The 26,332-nt window shown below is 37.5% G+C and overlaps 1 protein-coding gene across 2 annotated transcripts in view; it reads right to left on the bottom strand.

Annotated features, from left to right (window-relative positions):
• The window catches only part of Grid2 (glutamate ionotropic receptor delta type subunit 2), a 1,423,232-nt gene that overhangs the window by 284,507 nt on the left and 1,112,393 nt on the right, over positions 1-26,332 (bottom strand). For both annotated transcript variants that reach the window (XM_040738819.1, XM_005076058.4), the window contains exon 12: positions 15,928-16,066. In XM_040738819.1, coding sequence (XP_040594753.1) covers positions 15,928-16,066 — 139 coding nt within the window. The remainder of the gene's footprint in view (positions 1-15,927; positions 16,067-26,332) is intronic.

The raw sequence follows: 26,332 nt of genomic DNA, 5'->3' as shown, positions 1-26,332 counted from the left end.
ACATCTGTTAAGAAAAACCCCTTCACAATCACATGAGAGCTCAGTGAGGAGCTATTGCTGGCCCTGCATGATTGGATTAGAGAAGCCCTATAGTACATATACCTGCCAGAAAAAAACAGAACTGGTTTATGAAACAGAACTCCAGGAAAATTTGGCTTAGGGATAGCCTCAAACTCTGTTTCTGGATGTCAACATAGACTGAGACAGTAACTGGAGTCACACTTAACACCCGCCATCTTGGAAAAACTGCAGTTTAAACAGCCGCGGTTTTAACAGATAAGACATGTGGCCAGAAAAACATAAAGATTTACAGTAAAGTCATACTTGGATGAAGAAAAACCTCTAAAGGTTTACAGTGTGTTTAAAAATATACATAGGATTGAGAGAGAAAAAGACACAGCATAGTGGTAAATAAATAGAGAAGCCAGCTGTGGTGGCACATGCTGGTAGGATTTGCTCCAGAGGCAGAGGAGGCAGATTTCCAGAGAAACCCTGTCTCAGAAAAATAAATAAAAGTAAAAGAAATAGAGTAATAATAGATAAATAAATAAGCTACATAAAGATGGAAAATACACAGAAAGTCTGGATATTGTACGCCATTGTGTTTTTCAGTTTTTTGATTGCTAAGGAACAACTACTAAAGTACACTTGATTATAAATGCTGCTGAATTAATTCAACTTATATCTTTTGAAAATGCCTTGACTTCAAAATTTTAGTATAAGTATACGTTACTTTAGAAAAGAGTTTTTGTTTATGTTTCCACAGAAAATGAAAAGCTGAGGATTACTTCCAGGCTTCTGTGGTTTGATGAACCAAGACCCCCGGAAGCAGTGGGCCAGGTGTTCCAACAACGGAGGCAGCTAAGATGATGCAGCTTTACAGACCCTGAAAATAAGGACTTACACAGGTTTCTGAGTTTTGTCATGATCCTCATGGTATGCACAGTGTCCCAATCCAGCACGAAGCAGTTTGGAATGAGCAGCGTCCAAATCCCCATATTGTTTTAAATCTTTGTTTTCATTTAAATGGGGTTGCTTATAATTGGTTAATGATCACAACCAATCTCTTTTTAAAGGAAAAAGGGGATTATGGTATGGAAATGAGTATTTTGTATTGGTATGGTTTTTCATTTATTGATAAATATTCAAGATCAATTTTGTGATGTGTATATTTCTCCTCTTGATTAAGTATTGTGCTTATACTGATCTTTTAAAACATAATGCATAATTAAATACAGACTATAGATAGTTACTTATAATAGTCAGAACTTATAGTTATGTAAGGGTTTTCTAGATATACAGAGATATATTTGAGGTAGATAGACAGTCTTCAAACCTTTCAAAGGCCTTCAGAAAATGGCATTTAAATGGTTTAGGGTTTTTCTTGACAATGAGAAATGTCTGCTCCTGGCACATCAATTTTGTCTGAGAGGAAGATTGGCATCAAAGAAACTCATTATGGAGTTTGATTTCAATGTGGCAAGATTAGCCATTTGGGTAAGAAACTGCTCTTGCCTAGACTGTTGACTTTTTTTGTATAAACTGGACATGCAGGGCCCACAGGAAAGTGATTGCTGAACTCAAACAGTCCTTCAGGGTTCGTGCTTCATGGAATAGTCTGCCAGACTTTCTGCAGGACTCAGAAAGATGAATGACAGGCTGCCAATGCAGATGGACAGTTTGAAAATTCCTACTTTGCCGAGAAGTCTTCCAGACACACTATGGCTTATGGGTTGAAGATGGATGCCCCAAAATTACAGAGGAACTTCAGGTGACTGTCCAGGCAGCAAGATGTCTCTGTCATTCCTAGTGTTTATATATTATCCTTCTGTGGTCTTTGATGGAGTTGAAAACAGACAGTTATAATTATAGTTTTCCTTAGTTATGATAAAAGATAAGCTACATATAAGACTTGAGACACATACAGATAGGATAGATGATAAAACACTTTTTTAAATCTTACTAAATGTTAATGAACAAAATATTGTAACTATATTCTTACTTGATACCTGTTCTGTTATATATAATTTGACTATGTTAAAGTTAAGGCGTTTCTTTTTGTTTAGACATTAAAGAGGAAATGATGGGGAAGTCCTGTGTATATGTCAATAAATCACTGTTGGCCAATAGGGAAGCAAGATATGTGGGACTAGGAGTCGAGCAGGATTCTGGGGAGGAGAAATACAGGGAGTCATCATGTAGCTGCCATAGGAGTAAGAAGTCCGGACCCTTCTCTCCAGTAAGAGAAATACTTAGATTAACAATTATGGAGTAAATACTTAAGTCAGAGCTAGCTAGTAAGAAAACAAGCAAGGCCAACAGCTTCATAATTAAATAGCGTCCTGGGTGTTCATTTTGGACTGATGTGGCTTTGGGACCAGGCTGGTGGGAAGGCTTCTCTCTACAATTGTGCTCTTATCCACTTACCCACAACATGATTTTTCTTCAGGCGATAAATACCTTGATCCTTTTCATCCTTTAAGTTTTTCTCTTGTTTAGAAAGACTAAATTCCTTTAGTTCTTATCTCCAGAATGTATAGATCACCTTTTGGCAGCTATTAGCTGTTCAATTGTTTTGTCAAGATTTAAAGAGGCCACAGTAATCTTTAAAGGGCTTGGACAATTTTATGCTACTACGAAACTTCTCATTTTCTTGATAAGCAACAATGCCATAATTCAAATTTGTGATTATCATATTGTCCATTTTGAAACTGTCTTCATCCCCTAATTCTGAGCTAACACACACACACACACACACACACACACACACACACACACCAAGTAAATCATCACATATTTGTCCTCATTAAACTTCATCTTACTTACAATCACCTTGCTTAGTTTGTCAAGGTCCTCATAAATTCTTAAAGTGTGGTTGAAGTCAATAATTACCCCTACTCAATGAAGAGTAATCTGCATATTTAATGAGCTTACTCCCTATTCCATATTTCAAATCAACACTGAAAAGTTAATTAGTATCCAGACCAATTCTGACTTGTGAAAAACTACTTTATTCAATATACCCTTCAAGGCTGACATTGAACCATTGCTCCTTACCTTGCATATGGCTTGTTAACAAGTTACAGTGCAATAATTCATATTAATCATACATGAGACAACAGCCTCAGTAAGATACAATGTGAATTGACATGAACAATCCATACTAATTTTAAAATTTTTTTCATAGAACTTTTAGGGAATTCAAAACATTACTCATATCATCAAAATCTTTAGGGATGCCATTTAGAAATGAGGAGAAAGATGTTGTAAGAAATAATTGTAAGCTCATTTAGTAGCCAATAAAACGATCCAATGATACATTCTCTCATAGTAATATAACAAGTCATGGTGTTTGTGAATCTCAGCAATAGCAGAGGTGGGGCTCTTCACAATAGACCAGGAGATTAAATCTGTACTAATAACTTAAAATTTCCCAGTGCCAAAAGATGTAGTCTTTCTTCACAGTGCAGTAGGCCTGGGGATTTGACCAAAACATTCATCTGTATTTTCAAGAATGACTCAGAGGAATTGTATTTTATCAAAGTGACACTTTGTTTTGAATCAGCTTCAACTAAGGTTTGTATAGCAGATCCATGTGGCTACTGAGAATCCTTACTGGAATCCTGAGGTTCAAATATCTGAACTGCAAATGTGTCTCCAAACTAAGTTCAACAGTGAATCTAAAGAACTGACAGCATCTTCTCATGAAAGCTACAGGCTTCTTGGAAAAGAGCCGAAGCCAGCTGCTGCTGACCCTTCTCACTTTCCCTGTCCCTTGTTCTTTTCTGGCTACCTGGCTCTCCTCCAGCTTCACCCTCAGCATCAGTGCCTGAGAATTAGGACTGTACTGTGTGCCTTGTATGTGTGTAGGAGAGCAGGACAAAGCCATTAAAACAAATTGAATATGTTTAGATGACAAGGCACAAGGAGAAACTAAGAGCATTCAAATTAAGGGAGTCTAACAGCTCCTTAGTGTATCAAAGAAGCAAATACACCAAGGTCACTGGCAAGGTGTAAAAGCCAGGGAAGAGAGAAGGGACTTGAAATACAGAAGCAGACAAAGAAGATAGAGGAGTGAATGATGGAAGTCATTGACTTGCTGTTCTTACTTTTATTGGTATATATTCATTGTACATAGTGCTGTGTTTCAGGCATCGTGATCTTTAACCATCGTCACCCACATTACTGTCCCTTCTTTACTCTCTCCCCCTCTACTTTCAGTTGCTTTCTTCCTAACGTCAGTCTGCTTTCTGTGTTCAGGCCACATAAATACATAGTGTTATGTATCCATAAGAATTAAGAATCCATAATTGAAGGAAAAGAGGTATTTAACTTTATGAATCTCATGTTGCATAATACAATAATAACCAGATGCATACATTTTCCACCATGACATAATTTCATTCTTCATTACAATTGAACAAATCTACATATTTTATAATGCATGCACACACATACAACAAAAGCCAAACCAGAACAAAAGACAAAAACAACAGATAACTATCTGAATGATTATGTAATTGTCTATTATGAGTTGACTTATAATAATTAGATGTTCAAGGAACTGTGATATGTTGAATTAGAATTCTCATATTATAGCTTGTAGTATGGCTTTACTTTTTTATTTTTTATTTTTACTTTGTGAGACAGGGTTTCTCTACGTAGCCTTGGCTGACCTGGAACTAGCTTTGTAGACCAGGCTGGACTTGAATTTCCGGTGTGCACTACAACTGTCAAGCATATTTTTAAGTTTTGAGGAAATCCCATTTATTGCTGTTCACAGTGAATAGACGGCCTTATATTCACATAAGCAGTGAGTCCATTTCTTCACATTCTCACCATAATTTATCGGTATTCATTTTCATTATGACAGTCCTTCTGAGTGGTGAGATAAAATCTTAATGTAATTTTAATTTGTATTTCCCTGAAAAGTAAGAATATTTAATCTTTCATATTTTATAGGTCATCTCTATTTCTTTTGAACTGTTCTCATTTCATTAGATTGTTCATTGATAGAGTTGTTTACCTTGGGTATTCAGTTTTGTGATTTCTTTATACATCTCAGATATCGATGGTCTATCAGTTATGCAGATAATAAAGATTTCTCTCCCATTTAGAAGTCTTTTTCTTTACTTGAATAGTAACTTCTTTTGTCACGCAGAAGCTTCTAAATCTTATGTAATCCTATTTGTCAATTCTTGGGATTGTTTCCTGAGCTCTTGGAGTTGCTTTGGTCAAGACCTTTCTTATGCCTACATCCTGAAGTCTTTCCTATAATTGTTTCAAAATTTAACTTTTAATAAGATATCTGATGCAGTTAATATTGATTTTAGTAAGGGTAAACAGTATTTCCTTCTATGTATGGACCCTTCTAGCACTATTAGTCAAAGGGGCAATCTTTTCTCAATGTATTGTTCAATGATCACATGTATATAGTTGTGTATATTTAATTCTGAGTCGTTCTGTTCGATTCTATACTACTCTATTGCAACGACTTAGGTGTCTGTTTTGTGTCAGTGTCTTGAAGTTTTTGTTACTATGGCTCCATGATATAACTTGAAGATTGGTATTGTGATTCCTTTACAATATTTTTTGTATTTATCTTTTCTTTGTGGATATGTTCATTATTTTCTTTTTTTATTTTTTATTATTTATTTTTAAGTTTAAATTTAGATTAGAAACAAGGTTGCTTCACAAGTCAGTTCCAGGTCCCTCTCCCTTTCCCTCCCCTCATTTCTCCAGGGAGGGTGAGGTCCTCCATGGGGGTGTCCACAGTCTGTCATTTCATCCAGGGCAGGGCCCAGACCCTCCCCCAAGATTTCAGGGTGAGAGTGCTTCTCACATTGTTGGATGGGAGTCCAAAGTCCAAGTGTATACTCGGGATGAATACTGATCTACTGCTCAAGGCTCAATAGATTACCTAGGCCTCCTCACTGACACCCCCAGTCAGGGGGTCTTGATCAGTCCCATGTTGGATTCCCAGGCATCAGCCTGGGATTCAAGAGTTAACCCTTGTCAGGTCAGCTGTTTCTGGGGGTTAAACCAGTCCAGTCTTAATCCCTTTGGTCATCAGTCCTCCCTCTCTGTTACTGGCTTTCTTGAGTTCAGCTCAGTGCTTAGGCTTGGGAGTCTGCCTCTTCTTTCATCAGCCACCGGATGAAGGTTCTGTTTCCCAGACTCTCTGGCCATGAGATTGTAGGCTGGCACTCCCCAGATCTATGTCTAAAATCCATGTATGAGAGAGTACATGCCATGTTTCTCTTTTTGTGAGTGTGTTACCTCACTCAGGATGGTTTCTTCTAGTGTCATCCATTTGCCTGCAAATCTCAGGATTCCATTGATTTTTTTCTTCTGAATAGTATTCTATTGTATAAATGTACTACATACTCTCTATCCACTCTTTGGTTGAAGGGCATCTAGGTTGCTTCCAAATTCTGGCTATTACAAATAATGTAGCTATGAACATAGTGGAACAGACATCCTTGTTGTATGAATGATGTTCATCATTTTCTTTATTATATCTTATTATATCACACATATTTTGTAGTAGTGGCATAAAGTCAAGGACTTCTTTAATTTTTGTTTATAAGACATGTTTTTCTTTCTACTTTAATTATAATGTGTAGTTTTCCTGATTTAGACTGGCCGGCCTAGCTCAATCATTGTCTTTAAGTTGAAATACATCATTATATTTTAGAATTTCTGATGGGAAAATCATTGTTTTCTGATATTTTGCCTTTGTTGGATTGGTGATTTTCTCCTAAAGATTTCAACATTCTTTCTTTGAGAGGTTCTTTTCTGGTCTCTACTTACTGGTATATGGCAATTTCTTTCCTCTGAGATTTTATTAAGTTTATTTTCTATATCTTTAGATTGACATTCTTCCCATTCATCCAAGCCCAGTGTTGGCAGATTGGATCTTTAAGAGTATGCAGAGATCTTGTATATTCTGTTCATAATTCACAACTTAATTTTGGCCATTTTCTGAAATTTTCAAAATCTACCCTCTCTTTAGGGCCTCCCTCATGGTCTATCTTTCACTTGATATAGTCAACTAGTGAGGATTTCTATAGAGATTTTTACTGACTTATTGAGTTTTTTATTTCCATGATTTCAATTTGAAGTTTTCAGTATATATGTCTTTATTTATTTCATATTTCATGGCCTATAGTGACATATTCACATACCTCAGCTATTTTCTTAGGGTGCATCTGGAGATTAATTATGTCTTCATTAATTTTGTTGAACATTATTATGATCATTTGCTCAATTCTTCAGGATTTCATATGATTCATACTCAGTGACATTCCTTATGGAACAACTAGTGATTCTAAGAGTAATTATGCTGCCTGTATTTTTATGTTTCTTGTGTTTCTAGACTAGGACTTGCAATCTGTGATAAGGTATTGTTTGAAAACTGAAAACAAAAAAACCCACTTTTTTATTTCAGTGGAAGCATTTGTAACACTCAGGTAGTAGCAGTATAAAGTAAGATCAAGATGCTTTACTACTATTTAACTGTTTATCAAGTCAGTACATGAACAATCAGTTCACGTACTTAGGCAACGAAGTTTCCACTCCAGTTCTATTTTGAGAGTTGAATATTAAGAAGAGAATCAACCATGACAGATTGATATGTCTACCTTGAAGATACAGTAATAGACAATTTTTTAAAAATTGCTTTTCTCTGAAGTACTCACCATCCCTGTATTAAAGTTCTACTACAGAGCTATAGTAATAAAAACAGATGGTATTAGCAAAGAAAAAGACAGGTGGATCAATGGAATCAAATCAAAGAACCAGATGTAAATTCACACAACTATGGACAATGATTTTTGACTAAAAAGTCACAATTATACAATGGAAAAGAAGAGCATCTTCTACATTTGGTGCTTGCATAACTTAATGTCTGCATATAAAAATCATAAATAGACACATATCTATCACCTTGCACAAAGCTCAAGTCCAAGTGGATCAAAGACCTCAACATAAATCCAGCTATACAGAACTTGATAGAAAAGAAAGTAGGAAGTAGCCTTGAACTCACTGGCACAGTAGATAATTCCCTGAACAAAACACCAGTGGCACAGACACTAAGATTAATAATAAATGGGACATTGTAAACCTGAAAAGATTCTGTAAGGCAAAGGACACTTTTATTAGAACAAATTGGCAGCTTACAGAATGGGAAAAGATCTTCAACAACCCCACATCCAACAGAGGACTGATCTTCAAAATATATAAAGAACTCAAGAAATTAGACATCAAAAACTGAGATACTCCAATTAGAAAATGGGGTACAAGCCTAAACAGAAAACTCTCAACAGAAGAATCTCAAATGGCAGAGAAACACTTAAAGACATGTTCAACATCTTTAGTCATTATGGAAATGCAAATAAAAATGACTCTGAGATTCCATCTTAAATTTGTCAGAGTGGCTAAGATCAAAAACACAAATGGCAACTTGTGTTGGAGAGGATGTGGAGCAAGCGGGACACTCCTTCATTGCTTGTTGGATTTTAAGCTTCTATAGCCACTTTGAAATCAATAGGTGGTGTCTAAGAAAACTGGGAATCCATCTACCTCAGTATCCATACACAATACCACAAGGACACTTGCTCAACTACATTCACAGCAGCTTAATTTGTAATAGCCAGCGCCTAGAAACAACCTCGATGTTCCTAAACTGGTGAATGGAAAAAGAAAATGTAGTATATATAGTGGATTATTCCTCAGCTGTTAAAAACAATAACATCAGGAAATTTGAAAGCAAATGAATGGAACTAGAAAGAAATCATCCTGAGATAGGTAACCCAGACACAAAAAGACAAACATGGTAGGTATTCAGTTATAAGTAGATATTAGCTTAAAAGTAAGGGATAACCATGCTATGATCCACAGACCCATAAAGGTTAGGTAACAATGAGGGCCCAAGGGGGGATGAATGGATATCCCTGGGAAGGGGAAATAGCAGAAATTTTTTGGGTGGACTGTGGGTGGGAGGAATTGTGTTGGGGTGTGCGGGATTGGTGGGATGAATGGAGGGGGAGAGTATAGAAAGAAGTGGGTAGAAAAGTTGGGGCATTTCAGGGTCAGATAGAAACTTGATGCAATGAAAACTCCCAGGAATCTACAAAGGTGATCCCAGTTAGGACTCTTAGCAACCTAAGATGAGTAGCCTGAGCTGGCCATCTCCTGTGACCAGGCAAGACCTCCAGTGGATGGGTTAGGACACTGATCCATTGGGAGACAGTGTTTAATTAAGTACTCAATGAAATGGACATTTGAAGGACCAACATATACTTCCTAGGGGTTTGCCTCTTTTTATAGAAGATAAAATTCTGTCTCTGACATCTAGATAGCTTTACACTCATAAAATATCCATCACTGTAGTACTTAAGTGCCAAGACAACTAAGGCATCTCAACACAGAACAATACAGGGTTTGGAGATGAATGCCTTCCTGTGTCTGCAGTGCCTATGAGCTCTGGGAATAAGCCTCTACAATTCTGCACTGAGATGAAACACAGAAGCCGAATGAATCAAGCCCAGCTTCTTTTAAGCATCCTGACAGTGGCTGTTCCTAATAAAGTGTGTAATTCCCTACTGAGAGCTCTGAGATAGGCTGCTGAGGACGATTGAAGAGAGTAGGTGAGACAATGGGTAAAGCAAGACAGTGTACCATTTGAGGTTTTCACTCTTCTGTGAAACAACAGCATAAAGAAATGACTTTAATATTTCCTTTGTGTTTTATGTGGTTGATATTCACACCATAGTCTTCCACAGTCTCAAGCCAGATTCAAGAAATCCTTTCCTGGCTATTTATTGACCGAATATTATTTGTAGCCACAATGTACTAAGTATTTAATGAGGTACTTCATAAGGTTCTAGGCTGATACAAAAGTGATTAAAAACAGCCCTTGAGGAAATGCATTTTAATTAAAATATAAAGCAGTAGAGCAACATGCCAATACAAGGCCAGATAGAGTTCATAGTGTGATGGTGGTAGGCAGATGTAAGCGATTTAAATCCCTAAGACCTAAATCTAATTGTAAGACAGGGGAATACATATAGAAGGAATTATGTGTGGGTTATTGATTATGACAGGGTAAATAAAGATGAGTTATGAGAAAATGTCTAACAAACAGCCTGATGTGGGTATTGCTAACCACTGTTAGCAGCTTCCCTTGAATGGTTAATCAGGCACTAAAGTGAGACTATCAAGTGAGTCATTCCTTTAATTCTTATTAATGCTTCAATTCCAGTGAGGTATGACTGACACATCAGTTTTATTTTTTTTTCTCTTTGAGAGGACGAGAGGCTCAAGTGACAAGGCCCAGACATTACCTGGTGTAGGTGGGCTACACTTTTGGCAATGGCAGTTGTGTCAGAAACAGTAACATATCAGCAAAGAAATTAATGGTTACGTTGGATGTGGATAGTAGGAAGTAGGATGTGACTGAGCAGATAAAAGAGAAGGATGAGCAAAACCCTTGTGTGGATGGATTAGTGGTGCATTTTATTGTAGTGGTAGCTAGACAATTCTATACATGTGATAAATGGCATCTAGACCATTCCAAAGTAAAATCTCCCTTTCTTCATTCATACCAATGAGGGTATAAAAATCCTATCACTGATATTATAGAATCTCTTGTAGATATATAGGCAATGGCTACTTTTCCAGAGGACCTGGGTTCAGTTCTATACATACCACAGATCCCCGGGGCCTGCACCATGTGAAACCCATGGTGCAGAAGTGGGTTGTTTTTGTATGCTCTGGAAAGAACTATTATCTCTATTAATTTGATTCAAGGGAATCGATAACTCAGCATTGTGTTTGGTTAAACATCAAGGCTTGTGAAAGTCAATGTACTAGATGCAAAATTATGAGTTCTCTGAGTAGATGCCAAGATTATCTACAGCTTCATGAAATAAAAATAATCAAGTGTAGTCAAAAAGATTAATCATACTGTACAGTTACTAATGAGTACAGCTGAACAATTATGATTTTCTATTGCTCTATTTATTTTGATGTTAAATGATAATTAGCTTTTGGAAAAAATAGTAAACTAAAGGCAAAACATGATGGTGCTGTAAAACTGTGTTTTGTGTCCATGTGTGTGTTACTGGGTATTTAACCCAAGATCCTTGTAAGGTTAAGATACTGCTGAGCTACTGTCTCTGCCCTTACCAAGTGCCAATACTGACTACACTTTCAAAACTTCCCAGTCACCATTGCCATTTTTAGCTTGGGTACCAGTAGAAAAATCAAGCATTTTATTATTAAAATGTTTTATAAATATTAAATATTAGTGTTTTGTTTATGTATATGTGTGTGTACCACATCTGTACCTGGTTATCTATGGAGAGCAGAAGACAGTATCAGATCCTCTGTAACTGGAATTGTGGATGATTGTGAACTTGCATGTGGTATTGGGGACTGAACCTTGTTCCTCTGCAAGAGCAAGTGCTCTTAACCATTGAATCATGTCTTTAGCACCACATTCTATTTTTAAGTAAACAAACCAACTAAACCACAACCACAAAACAACAACAGAAACAAAAGTCATTACCATTTTCCCCTTGGAATCTGAACTGGTCATCTCATTCATCTAATTCTTTGCCATATCCTCATTGAAAAGGCAGGAGACTTAAACCTAAGGGTTATCTTTTACAAGGAAAATCCATTTTCCACATTTTAGATTGCAACTGATATCAATTCAAAAGGGCCGGTGTTTACCTTTCTCAAGGACATTACTCCATGTCCCTCTTTCCAGCCCACCTAGGATAGAGTCTCTGCTTTAGGGGAATGAAGATATACACAGTCTGTGTTTGGCCAATGGCATGGCAAACTGTGCTGAGGGAGGTGAGTCAACACTCACCGTTTAGTTCAGAGAGGAACTAGTTTTACGAACACCAGAGCTTAAGATGGCACTGTGTGAGAGTGTGGAATGTACCTTCTCTAGGAAAGAGAGTGGGGATGTTAAAAGAAACTGGCATCACTTAAAGGTGGAAGTCTGTATTCAAGCAGTGTTACAGGCATTTGTGTTTACCACAAAGGTAAGGCATGAACTTTGAAGTTATCTATAAATTTTGCGAGCAAATCAGACTGCTGTAACTTATTTGGCATTGATTCTTTCCCAAATTGCTCAGATGATAGTATTAGGAGGAAGTAGCAATTTATTACACCCACTGAAACTTTTCATAATGCTGTTGACACTGGAAAGGAATAATTTTTAAGGAAATGAATGATCAGTTACACTGGAACGTAGAACTACACTTGAGGGAAACATCAAGCAAAATTACATTTTTCACCCACTAAATTTTACTTTTGAAGGAAGCTTCGGGAATATAGATTTGGAAGTGGTGTCTGCTTCCTCTGTTAAAGTAGTCTAGAAAGGACCTGGTGCTAGGAACTTAGTAGCTAAGATTCACACATACCCCACTAGTTATGCCCTCAGGAAAACCTTGGGTTAAGCAACTTAGAGGAAGCAGCACTAGATAATGAACTAACTACAGTGTCAAGAATATGGATTGGCTTGGGGTTGACATACATTAGACCACCAACTTCAGTGCTTACTGTGTGATCTTGAGCATTTTGCTTTTAATGTTCAGTTTCTTCATTTACAAAATGGAAATAACGCTAGCACTTACGTTGTGACAGGTACTTTGAAGAATAAATGAGATAATAACTGCAAAATACTTATGTCTAGATAGTAGTATATCCTCAATAAGTACAAGACATAATTTTTTACTACTATGATTAGTATTGCACGTAATAATAGATGTTATTTGCTTATTTAAAATGTTTCAAAACTAAAAGTAAACAGTACATTAAGCATATTTAAATGTGCCAGTTCAGTTAGGCATTATTAATAAGTATATTTTTAAAAGTGTGTACCCATGAAATACCACCAAAATGTCTGTCTAAACATGCCTGAACAAGGACAACACCAATAAGATATGCTAACATGGATGAATGAGGTAAAGGGCTAACAAGGCCTCGAAATGCTGAGGGAGGAAGAAATAGTCTCTCTAGGAATGAACATACCAGTTGGTTATCCAATACCAAATAGTCAGCTTCAAAAACACATACAAGTAACATTATACATGCTTAGTAAGGTATATTAAATTTCTATGAACACACACACACACACTCACACACACACACACACACACACATGAATTCCTGGAAAGGTTTGGATGGAAGAAATGGAAGGGAGAAATGATATAATTTTATTATAATCCCCCCAAATTAAAATATTATTGTTGATCTCAGCACTCGGGAGGCAGAGCAGGCAGGTGGATATCTGTGAGTTCGAGACCAGCCTTATCTACAAAGTGAGTTCTAGGACAGGATCCAAAGCTACACAGAGAAACCCTGCCTCAAACAAACAAACAAACAAACAAAGAACAGAACACAAAAAACCACACACACAAAGAAAAAAGTATGTTAGTAAGGTTAACAATCCAATTTGTTCCGAAAAGCCATTTTTCCACTTAATATCTGCTACCACACGGATCAGCACAGAAGTCATTAAGCTAAGTGAAATGAGCCAAACACAGAGACACAATTATTGTAGTACAAAGTCAAACCCATGGAAGGAAAAGATGGGAACAATGGTGAAAGCCCAGTGAGGTGGAGGAAGGAAGGAGATGGTTGTCCCAAGGCACAAAGTCAGTTACAAAATGAACACGACTGGGGATAATTAAGAGAAAGTGTGGGCAGTATTAGGAATTAATGTATGATGCATGCACGTGTTAGACTGTCACAGTTTGTGTTTTAATTATGTTCAATCTTTATTTGACTAGATATGCCAAAATATTTTGATTAGAGGGGCACAGAGCAATCATAGGTGTGATTAACTCATGTTGGCATGTATGCTAACAAAACTGGCTAAACATGGAAGTCATTGCTATTGTTACAGACCAATTTAGAATTGTAAAACATTTTAAACAGTAAATCCTTTGCCCTGAATTCCTTATTCTTAAGGCTGATACTTCTTTCTCTAAACACAGATGGCACATGAAGGTTTGGGTGTGGGGAATGAGAACTGTTGCAATGCCTTAGAACACAGGCTCAGGTGCCAGACACCCTGAATATCTGCTCTGTAACCATATATTCACTGCATGAAAATGAAAGTTTCTTGGCATCTAATCTTCAGTTTTTTCATTTGTGAAATGTGTCACGAATAGTACAGGGTTTAGAAGATGGTGATGAGCTAATCATCATATAATAGCCTAAATCCTGGTTTCTGATAACTAATCAGTAAACGGTTATTATTTTTATGATGTTACTAATTTCATCAATTTTCTTCCTAGGCTATTTTAATAGTTTTCATTAGTACTTAATCTCCCACATTTTACTCAGCATTATTTATAATTTGTATTACCCATAGAGCTGGTTATAAGAGGAATACATTGGGAATGTATGAAGGGTCTGCACTAAAGCAACAATTACAAAACACTTTGAGGAGTCTGATTTGATGGGTGGATTTAGAAGTATTGTTTCTACAAATGGATAATGGAATTGGCTGCCTGTGAGTATTACTAGTTGACATTTGGGTGTTTCAATTTCATATTGTAGCTTGAATGAACTTTTTTTTCCTAAACCACATTTCTCTGTATTGTTTTGGAGCCTATCCTATAACTTGATTTGTACACCAGGCTAGCCTTGAACTCACAGAGATCTACCTGCCTCTGCATCCCGAGTGCTGGGATTAAAGGCGTGTGCCACCAATGCCAGGCTACAATGAGCTTCTTTATAAATAACTAATTATTGATTTGGCATTATTTTATAATGACTTTCTGGATATTAATGAAGTTCACTAACATATGCTTTAGAGGGAAGAAGTTTTGTGTTTTTCTTTGAGGGAAGCTGACTCAGGGAAATCTACATTTCTAGTTGTTCTTATTTTGAATTAGCCAGTTTGGGGGCATTAATGTTGACATTTCATTAAACCATTTTGTTTGGGATTAAATAAGACAATTTTAGGGGGATGCTTTTAGATAGTATGTAGGATACTGTGTCTATTTGTGGCAGGTACAGTATGGTGCTGCAGCTTCTGTAGTGTGAAACCATAAAGGTTGAAAATGCCTCAGGGTCAGAGCTCATGGGAAAGTCCCTTATGATATGAAGCAAAAACTTCTGTAAGTGAAGAAGTGAGTGGTTCATGATTAACAACCATTTCCCATCACTGTTACTGATGTTGGAGAACAAACAGTGATAGTGATCTCATGGATATTAATGTGGGCAAGCAGTGTATGGTAACTAGCACACCAGTTTCTGTATGTTATCTGTCCTTCTCTCTTTCCCTCTTTCTTCTGGTCTCCAAGCTTCCCATTCTCTCCTCACATCCTAACTGGTATGTTCATTTAGCAATTTACTCTGATTGCACAAAATAGGACAAACTCATTGGAAAGATGTTTTATTTCGCAAGGTTCTTTAAGACCTAGTTTTTCATGATTTTTCTATGACATAGTTACTACGTTTAAAAATCTATTTTCATTGTATGTGTATTCCTGAATATATGTTTGTATACTTTGCATGTACAATGATGTAAGAGCCTAATAAAGGGTATTGGATCCCTTGGAAGTGGAATAACATATGGTTTTGAGTCATTTTTCCTGCCCTGATATAGTTATGCTCTGTGAAGCATAAAATTTTGATAATGTATTACCCTTTCAGGGAAATACAGAAAGCAATATTTAAGTTATAATCAACATTTTATACAAATAAGTTCCTTAGGATTGATATTCAGTATCAATGTTCTTTGAGTATCAATATCAATTGAATATCAATATCCTTTGCTCAAAAAGAGAGTAACAATTTATGTCAGATAGTTCACATTTATGTTTAGAGACTTTTCCCTGTGGCACTCCCAGCATTTGTTATGTTTGATGACTACTGGCTTCTGTGCCTACTTACTGGATGGAGCTCTCAATGCGGGTGATAGTGAGGAAAGCAGCAAGGTTTGCTGTATATGATGAGATGACAATCAGAGCAAATAACCACCATGCCCCCATCATCATTCGGGTTGCCAGAGTTGTGTATGGGACTTCCCCACCTGTGGAAAGAGGAGAGATGACAACAACATCAATGAGCTTTTACTGAGAAACAGAAATCATGCATATTCAGTGCCAAAATAGGTAACAAGAGGCATTTCCCTTACCATCAGTGGAGACCTCCATATTTCATTACTTTGTCTTTTGATTATCTTTTAGGGAATTATGCGAGACTTTGTCAAAAGAAGCATGATAAATATTCCACATAATATGTGTAGAAATGACAATTCTTCCTCATTTGATTCTAAAATTAATTCATTAACATAATCACAAATGTATACTTTTTTCAACGGTTTGATTATTTACTAGTTAGGTGATATTAATATTACTATACCTATATTTAATATACCTTTTCATATTTTAAATGAAATAGATTATTTTTGTTAAATTCTCTAGGAGTGTAGGTTGTTGAAAATCTTGGTATCACATATATTACCATTGATTTTGGTATCATTGTCGGTGTTTCTTCTTGTCCCTATTTTAACAGGCCACTCATAGTATTATTGAAAATTGCTCTTTTCAATTTCTGTACATTGGTATGTCCTTGGGTGAAAGCTTCAGAAAACTTGCATTCTGTCTACATTTTATTCTGTGTAACCTTATCAAGACTTCAAATATCATCCATATTTGTTGAAGTAATAGTATTTCCTCTGGTCAGCTTGTATAGAATGGATTGCTGTGGCAGTTATGGCCATTGTGACAGTTTTCCTGCCTTGTTTTATGTCAACTTGACACAAGATAGAATCATCAGGGAGAAAGGAGCCTCCACTGAGAAAATTCTTCCATGAGATTGGGCTGTAGGCAAAACTGAACAGCATTTTCTTTGGCTGATGAGAGAGGGACCAGCCAAATTTGGGTACACTACCCTTGTACTAGTGGTCCTAGATTCTATAAGAAAGCACGTTGAGCAAGCCATGGAGAGAAAGCCAGTAAAGTGCAATCCCCCATTGCCTTTACATCAGCTCCTGCTTCCAGGTTCCTTCCCTGTTTGAGTTCCTGTCCTGGTTTCCTTTAGTGGACTACAGTGTGGAAATATAAGTCAAATAAACCCTTTCCTCCCTACTTGCCTTTTGGTCATAGTGTTTCATCACAGTAATGAAAACCCCATGTAAGTCAACATTGAAGTCAAAATGATACAATGATAAGCAAGCCTATGGCAATCAAAATGGAACTGTTAATATGCCCTAGGTAGAAATGGGGGGGGATCGCCAGGCCCCCTCCTGATATTCCACCCATTAGTACTTTGGCACCTTGGTTTCACAGGATCTTTGATAGGTGTTAGAGAATATAGGAAGAGAAACATTGACTAGGGGAGGAGCATCAGTGGTGCAGCTTTTGGGATTAGCTTTGAGGTAGGAATTTTCACCAAATTTTGAGCCACTCATACCATGATTCTACAAATAATGCCCAATCCATGCTCCTATAAGTAGATTCAACAAACTCATTGGTTTACTAAGGCTTGAACTGAACATTTTCTTGGATCTCTTGGTGCCATAGGAAGTAAAATATTACACCTGGATAACATTCAAACTTACATTCTGATCCTTCTGTATGTATAACAAAAACCTGTAGGAGGAAGTCTGATGCCGCCATTAAACATGTGACTTATTAGAGGCGCATACAGATGAGGTAATAAAAGGGCGGTTTACCACACCGCTAACCACACCCACTTTAGGCAGGACTAAAGACGTATACGTACGTAGGCGGAACTACGTCACTAGCTAGGCCCACTTTTGGGCATGGCTAGGGGCGTTACGGGGGGAAGGCATAAAAGACAGCACACAGGAAGTCTCGGTCTCTTTTCCTGGAGATCGGCTTCCGGTTCAGCCACTGAAAACTGCTCCTCTGGGTTTGGTATCTTGTGAGTAATTTTCTACATTAAATACTTAGCTTTACTGTCAGTAATTGTGTGTCGCGTATTGTTACAGCGTCCGTTAAAGAAAGCCTACAGTTTGGTGGCAGCGGTGGGATTGGAATCCGGACCTAGGCACCCAGAAAAGCAGCTTCTCTCGGCCCGACCAGGCACACATGGACTCTCCTTTCACTAAGTTCCTCACCACTTCGCTCAGCAAGGCACGATTCCTGCCGCCAGGAACCAGCACCTACTACCTGCCGGTAAGGTTAGGCGGTATTCCAAGATTTCTCTTGCGGCCACGTGCTGTTTTACTGGCGGCCTGCTGACTCCGGCCACGTGCTCTTTCGCTGGCAGCCTGTTGATTTCGGCCTGAATTACTCCATTGGTAACAAACGTAACTGCTTTATACAATGTCAACAGCTAACACTATGATGCAGGATGTTAAGAATTTTCTTGTTTTTTGTATGGATGGGATTTTAGAAAGGGTTGAGGACCTACCTGAAAGGTACTTCCTACCCACGATGGTGATTATTAGCTTCATAATCAATATAATTTTGTTAATGAAATGGCTCAAAAATAGGAATAAACTTATACAGGTCATACAGTCATCGCAGGATAGTTTTGAAATCTTAATACAAAGGATTCAGGAAGTGCAAAATTCATTGCAGGAGAGTAAGAAAGGGTTGGTAGATAATATTCAGGATATTAAAAATGATAATGTAGGTCTGACGAACAGGTTTAAAGTGACGGAACACAAAATTGAATTACTATCAGGAAAAATGTGTTCCACAGATAGAATTGAGAAATTGGAACATAATGTGGAAACATTTAACGAAAAACACGGTTCCATGTTTGATGATTTCACTAGCAAATTACAAAGACTGGAACATAAAATTGAAATGCTAGCAGAAAAGAATTGTTCCATGTCTGAGAACAATGATAAACTAACTGATAGAATATCATTTGTAGAAGGCAGTTTACATGCTATTGAGGTACTTGCTAAGGATGAGAATATTAGAAATTTGGAATCACATGTAAATAATGAATGTAAAAAATGAAAGATTCCATGACGTCCTTAGAAAATTATTTGTCCCAAGAACTTCAAGAGCTCAGAGAAACAATGATGAATAGACTGCAGGATTTAGAAGATGCTCAATCTGATACTTCAGAATCAGAAATACAGGCAACAGGTCAGGACAGGAGTTTCCCAAAGCTTCTCAAATGCCGGAATGATTTCCCTAAGGTTGCTATGCGTTCCCCTATGGTTTTTCCGGTATCTGTAACAGAAAAACCAGCAACGAAAAACAATCAAATGGTCCCATTGCTTATCACTGGGAGCCTATACAGATGAAGGATCTAAAAAATATTAAGGAGGCCATTGTCATGTATGGTCTTCATTCTCCCTTTGTCAGAGAGCTCCTAACCTCATGGGCTACTGTAAATAAAGTAACCCCAAAAGACTGGGCCCAATTAGCCTCTGCAGTGCTTGAAAATTCTTGTCAAATTCAATGGAGGGCTTTGTGGAGGCAAGAAGCAAAAGCAATAGAAATTCAGGAATTACAGAACGGTCATGAAGTACCCCAAGACAAGATTCTTGGGGAGGGTCCTTACGCTGACACGCAGGTTCAATCTGCATATGACGAGCACATGTTGTCTTTGTGCCGTACAGCTGCTTTAACTGCCTTGGATAAGGTTTGTGAAACAGGAGAGATAATGCAACCCTACACCAAGGTATTACAGGGCCCAAGGGAAAGGTTCACTGAATTTTTAGAGAGATTATCCAGAGCAGTAGAAGTACAGGTAGCGAACCCAGAATCCAGGCGTCTTCTTATAGAATCTTTGGCGTATGAGAACGCGAATCCTCAATGCAGGCAGGTAATTTGGCCATTAAAAATAAGATCAGCGCCATTGGAGGAATGGGTCCTACATACAGCGAACCTGGAATGTAAAAGTCAGGATACAGGAGCTTGGGTAGGTGAAGCTATTTCTACAGGCTTGAGGAGGCACCAGGATGCCAAATACCCTACCTGTGATGATATAGAGGCATGGGTAGGGAAGGCAATCTCAAAGAATTTAAATAGGCGTAAAGATGCAACATGCTTTAACTGTGGTAGAATAGGACATCTTAGTAGGAACTGTAGACAACGCATTCCGAGAAATAATGCTTTTACCAGGAATGTATCAAACAGAAGGCCTAAGCCTCCTGGTCTATGCAGGAGGTGTGGGAAGGGACACCATTGGACTGATGAATGCTTTTCCACAATAGACAGACAAGGTAGATCTTTACAGCAGGGAAACGGGGTTCCGGGGCTCAATGGAGCCCCGAAAAGGAAGATTATCCGGTCATTCCCAGTGACAGTGGAGGACAGCCTCTCCCAGGACAATTAGAAGATCCACTGCCCATTGTAAATAATACGGCACTGGATAATACATTAGCTCCAGAGGATGAATCAATTACATCAGGAGGAGATACAAAACATATATTTTGGCTAACTTCTATACAATATCATAGACCCAAACTTCCAGTTAAGGTAAATAATAGGGTGATTTACGGATTACTGGACACCGGAAGTGACGTCACTATCCTTAATCAGCAGTCCTGGCCACACAACAGGGCTTTAAAAGAGGTTAATGTTCAATTCTTAGGGATTGGAACCCTATCTGAAGTTAAACAGAGCGTTAGATGGATTGACTTTATTGGGCCAGAAGGACAGAGAGGAAGGTTAAAGCCATATGTTGCAGATATTGCTATAAACCTCTGGGGTCGTGATCTACTCCAGCAATGGAATGCGCAGATTAAAATTCCTCCTGTATCAGCTAGGAATTATAGACAAGCTCTTAGTGGTAGTAAGAATATAGTAAGACACTACAGAAAACAGATGCCAAATGTACAGGCTGTACAGAAGCAAGATGCTAGTGCCAAACCTACAGAGCAACCAAAAGCTCTACCATTAAAATGGATGACAGATGAACCCGTCTGGGTGGGTCAATGGCCTATGACATCTGAGAAGTTAGAGGCTTTGGAGAAGTTAGTTCAGGAACAGCTAGATGCTGGACATATTGAGGAATCAACTAGTGCATGGAATTCGCCTATTTTTGTTGTCAAGAAGAAGTCTGGTAAGTGGAGAATGGTTACTGATCTTAGAGCCATCAACAAGGTAATTCAGCCTATGGGGTCTCTACAACCTGGGATGCCGTTACCTTCTCTAATTCCTAAGGATTGGCCAATTATAGTTATAGACTTAAAAGATTGTTTCTTCACCATACCGCTACAAGAAAACGACAGAGAAAAGTTTGCCTTCACAGTACCTACCTATAATAATTCCCGTCCGGTACAGAGATTCCAGTGGAAGGTACTACCTCAAGGTATGCTAAACAGTCCAACTTTGTGTCAATATTTTGTGAATAAACCTCTAGAAATAATTCGTAAAAATTTCCACATTCGTTAATATATCATTATATGGATGACATATTACTGTCTGATTCAAATAAGGATACTTTGGAAAAGATGTTTGAGGCAGTAAAGGAAATTTTGCCTCGCTGGGGATTACAAATTGCCCCAGAAAAAATACAAAGAGGAGATTCTATTAACTATTTAGGTTATAAAATAGATGCTCAGAAAATTAGACCACAGAAAGTACAGATCAGAAGAGATCGTTACCGGACCCTTAATGATCTTCAAAAACTATTAGGAGAAATCACTCAATTACAGACGATTATTGGTGTAGAAGGGCATGATTTAAAACACTTGAAAATGGCTTTAAAAGGAGATAAAGACCTAAACAGCCCACGAGTACTATCAGCTGAGGCTGAAAAAGAATTAGAATGGGTAGAAAAGAGAATATTAGAAGCACATGTGGACCGTGTGGATCCAAATCTGGACTGTATTCTGGTTATTTTACCATCTAGAGAATACCCCTCAGGAATATTAATGCAGAGGGACAACATCATTCTAGAATGGGTATTTCTACCACATAAACAAAATAAAAAATTGAAAACCTATATAGAAAAGGTCTCAGATTTGATATTAAAAGGTAAATTAAGGCTTCGTCAACTGACTGGGAAAGACCCAGCTGAAATTATTGTACCTTTAACGAATGAGGAAATTTCCTCCTTATGGAAGGATAATGAGTATTGGCAAATAGCTTGCAGTGACTTTTTGGGAAGTATTAGTAATAACTATCCCAAAACAGAGAGAATCAAATTCATAAAGAAAACAATTTGGATTCTTCCACGTATCGTGAGGCAAACACCTATTTCTGGAGTTCTTACCTTCTACACGGATGCAAACAAATCAGGTAAAGCAGGGTATAAATCAGGAAAAATAAGTAAAGTAGTTCAAAGCCCTTACAACTCCGTACAAAAGGCAGAGTTATATGCCATTCTCATGGTACTTAAAGACTTTACAGAGCCTCTCAATATAGTCACGGATTCTCAATATGCAGAAAGAGTTGTCCAGCACATTGAGACTGCAGAATTTGTTCCTGATAATACAGAATTAACCTCATTGTTTTTACAATTGCAGGAAATCATCAGAAACAGGACTCATCCTATATATACAACACACATCAGATCCCATACAGGTCTGCCAGGTCCTCTGGCACAAGGCAATGATGAAATTGATCGTTTATTAGTAGGTAATGTGTTGGAAGCTTCAGAATTTCATAAGAAACACCATGTTAACAACAAAGGTTTAAAGAAGGATTTTTCTATCACCTGGCAACAAGCCAAAGAAATAGTAAGAAATTGTCCCAGTTGCTCATTGTACAATCAAACTCCATTACCAGCAGGTTGTAATCCTAAAGGTGTTCACAGAAATGAACTTTTGCAAATGGATGTATTTCACTTCCCAGAATTTGGCAGTTTGAAATATGTACACCATACTATAGACACGTACTCAGGCTTCCAATGGGCTACTGCCCTCAGCTCTGAAAAAGCTGACTCTGTTATTACACACCTCTTAGAGGTAATGGCTGTTATGGGTATACCTAAAACAATAAAAACTGACAATGGTCCAGCATATGTCTCCAGTAAATTGGAACAATTCTTCAAATATTATAATATAAAACATGTAACTGGTATACCTTACAATCCCACAGGACAAGCAATAATTGAAAGGTCTAACTGAACCTTAAAAGAGATGCTTCATAAACAGCCAGGGAAAACAAAGACACCTAGACACAGGTTACACAATGCTTTACTAACGTTGAATTTTCTTAATGCTGATGAAAAAGGACAAACTGCAGCAGAAAGACACTGGACTACAGAGAAGACTTCTGAACTGAACCAACCGGTGTATTTTAAGGATGTTATGACCTCAGTCTGGAAACCAGGATATGTGTTATGTTGGGGAAGGGGTTATGCTTTTGTTTCCACAGGAGAAGAAAAGATTTGGGTTCCATCAAAATTAATTAAAATTCGATCAGAACAGAAAACATCTCAGGAGGAGGAAGATAACAGCCCATCTACAAATTCATAGTCCACCATGGGTAAAGTGACCTCCTAAAAGGAAAGAGAAGTGTTTTGTTTTTTGTATTCACAGGTAAACTCAGCAAAGAATACTGGACTTATGGATTCCTGTAGAAGAATGAATAGCTACCCTGAGGACCATCAAACAAACAGTATCTCACTGTGTGGTATCAAAGTCTAAATCTCTCTATATTGTTTTTCATAGTATCCTTTTATCTTTATTTCTTCACATACCTCAGTTCCCATTCATTTAACTGAAGCTGGCTTTGGAGTTGGATTGGCTCTCCTACTCTAAACCCAAGCATATTATTTAAATACAATTCAGAATTTCTGTATTATATCAAAGAGCCATTGATATAAGACAGAAGAAATAAAAAATGAGGGACTGTTATCTATGGATTTCTTTTTCTGGACAGTCTAATTTCCTCCAGGTTTTCCATCTTCCCTATTGTCACCTCTTCTGTATGCATACATATGAAAGTTAAAATATTTCTTTGTTAACAGTAATGTTTGAGTTTTCCAGAGAACAAGGGATTTCCTGACAGCAATCTTCAACTGCTTCCGAAAGAGAATGAGGATCCACTTCCTTGACTTCACCTGAATTGCCCCACATCATTGACTCCACCTGACAAGCACTATCCTGAAACTGGCTTGAAACTACATCACTCTACACATCTCCGGACCAAGAAACTGAAACAGCACATCTTCTACAATCTGACCAGAGCTTCAAGATAAGAGCTTCAATCAACATTAGAACCCTAGTCAGGAACTTCAATCAAGCATCTCCTGCCATACTGAGACTGTCTGATCTACTGAGATTTTGTTATACTAACATTTTCTTTTCACAGGTCCCCATGAAATTATCATCGTCCCATCTCAGCAGGAAGTAGTTTTGAGAATTCCATGCCCCCTCTCCCTACTATTGATACTATAAGATAGTTTACACCTGTTAGTGTTAGTTTTCAATTATTTTAGAGTTGGGATTAGAAGGAGGTGTTCATATTTGGGTGTTTCTTTCAGATAAGTTTAGGTTTAGATAGAAGTTTGATACATTTTGTTCATGGACACAAGTTAGTTGTCCTTTTTTAGACTAAAAGGGGAATTGTAGGAGGAAGTCTGATGCCGCCATTAAACATGTGACTTATTAGAGGCGCATACAGATGAGGTAATAAAAGGGCGGTTTACCACACCGCTAACCACACCCACTTTAGGCAGGACTAAAGACGTATACGTACGTAGGCGGAACTACGTCACTAGCTAGGCCCACTTTTGGGCATGGCTAGGGGCGTTACGGGGGAAGGCATAAAAGACAGCACACAGGAAGTCTCGGTCTCTTTTCCTGGAGATCGGCTTCCGGTTCAGCCACTGAAAACTGCTCCTCTGGGTTTGGTATCTTGTGAGTAATTTTCTACATTAAATACTTAGCTTTACTGTCAGTAATTGTGTGTCATGTATTGTTACAGCGTCCGTTAAAGCCTACAAGAACCCATTTACCTTCCACGAAGAATCTTCTGGAGATCTTAAATTTAACACATTTGAAACATTTCTTTTAACATCCAAATTAGTTACCCACCTCCCTACTTCACATTTATGTCAGGAACTGGAGTATTTATGTCATTTAAACTTAAAAGTTTCATCTCTCCACATGTAACAAATTCTTCCACCTTTACCTTCAAATTATATTCCCAAACTATTTTATCTCACCACTTCCAACACTGATATCCAAATCTAAGCCAGAAGCTTTTCATTGTGCCACTGAAGAGTCTATATAAAACCTTTTATATTTTTGGATTACCCCTCTCAATTCGCCACCATGGGACTTGAGGCAATGAAAGTCCTGATGTATCCTAATCAAATCTCCCAGTAACTTCTTATCATTCTGAGGAGAAGAAATCATACTCCTGTCAAAGGCTGTTACATGCTACATGGAAGAATCTTAATTCACTTATCTGTTCTTATTTTGAACCATCATCTAAATGGGCTATTGCTGAAATTTTAACATACTGATATGCCTATTTCTTATCCAAAGTTTGAATTTACAGTATTTATGTCTAGAATTCTCTTCTTTTTAATTTCCAAGTGTTTTCCCTTTTTTCTCCTTTTTAAAATTTAAATTAGAAACAATCCTTTACATCAATCTCAGTTCTCTCTCCATCCCATTCTCCCATTCCCCCCACACTGACCCCCATCGCATTCCTCTTCTGCTCCACAGCAAGTGTTTTTCTATTCAACCATTTTTAAAGTTTCTATTTTATAAATGCCTCCTTTATCACTGGGTAGTGATGGTTCATGCCTTCAATCTCATCACTAGGGAGGCAGAGGCAGATGGAGCTCTGTTAATTTTAAGCCAGCCTTGTCTACAGAGCTAGTCCCAGGACATCCAGGGCTACATAAAGGAACTCTGCCAAACAAAACAAAAGAAAAAAAACCAAGAAATACCTTTCATCAGTGTTCTACTACAATAATTTCCTACAGTTCTATACTATCAAGCCCTCTATTTTGTATTTTTTATTGCAGCAACATGTAAACATTTTTGTTTTTGTTTTTAAAATACATTTTAATTTTTTTGAAATTTAAATATAGTTATATAAATCTCACATTCCCATTCTCCCTCCAAGCCTCTATGAACCTTATTGCTCTCTTACAAATTCATGCCCTCTTATTCTCCAATTTTGTATATGTATATATATAATACAATATATTATATTTTACATATATTCTTAAATATATAAATAAAACATGCTCAGTTTTTATAATGTTACCTGTCTGTATATGACGTCAGGGTTAACCACCTATGTTTTACATAGTTTGTTTCTCTTCCTTTACAATAGTCTCTGGTATAAGAATAATCTGGGTCCCCATATTATGTCGTTAAATACATGGTAAATGAATTTATGCTTTGCTATTGACTGAAATGTATCTTTAAAAACTCATATGTTAAAAC

The sequence above is a fragment of the Mesocricetus auratus genome, unplaced genomic scaffold, assembly GCF_017639785.1.
Source record: "Mesocricetus auratus isolate SY011 unplaced genomic scaffold, BCM_Maur_2.0 Super-Scaffold_100676, whole genome shotgun sequence".
NCBI lineage: Eukaryota > Metazoa > Chordata > Mammalia > Rodentia > Cricetidae > Mesocricetus > Mesocricetus auratus.
The sequence above is the reverse complement of the archived record's forward strand: the minus strand, read 5'-3'. Positions and strand labels throughout refer to the sequence as shown.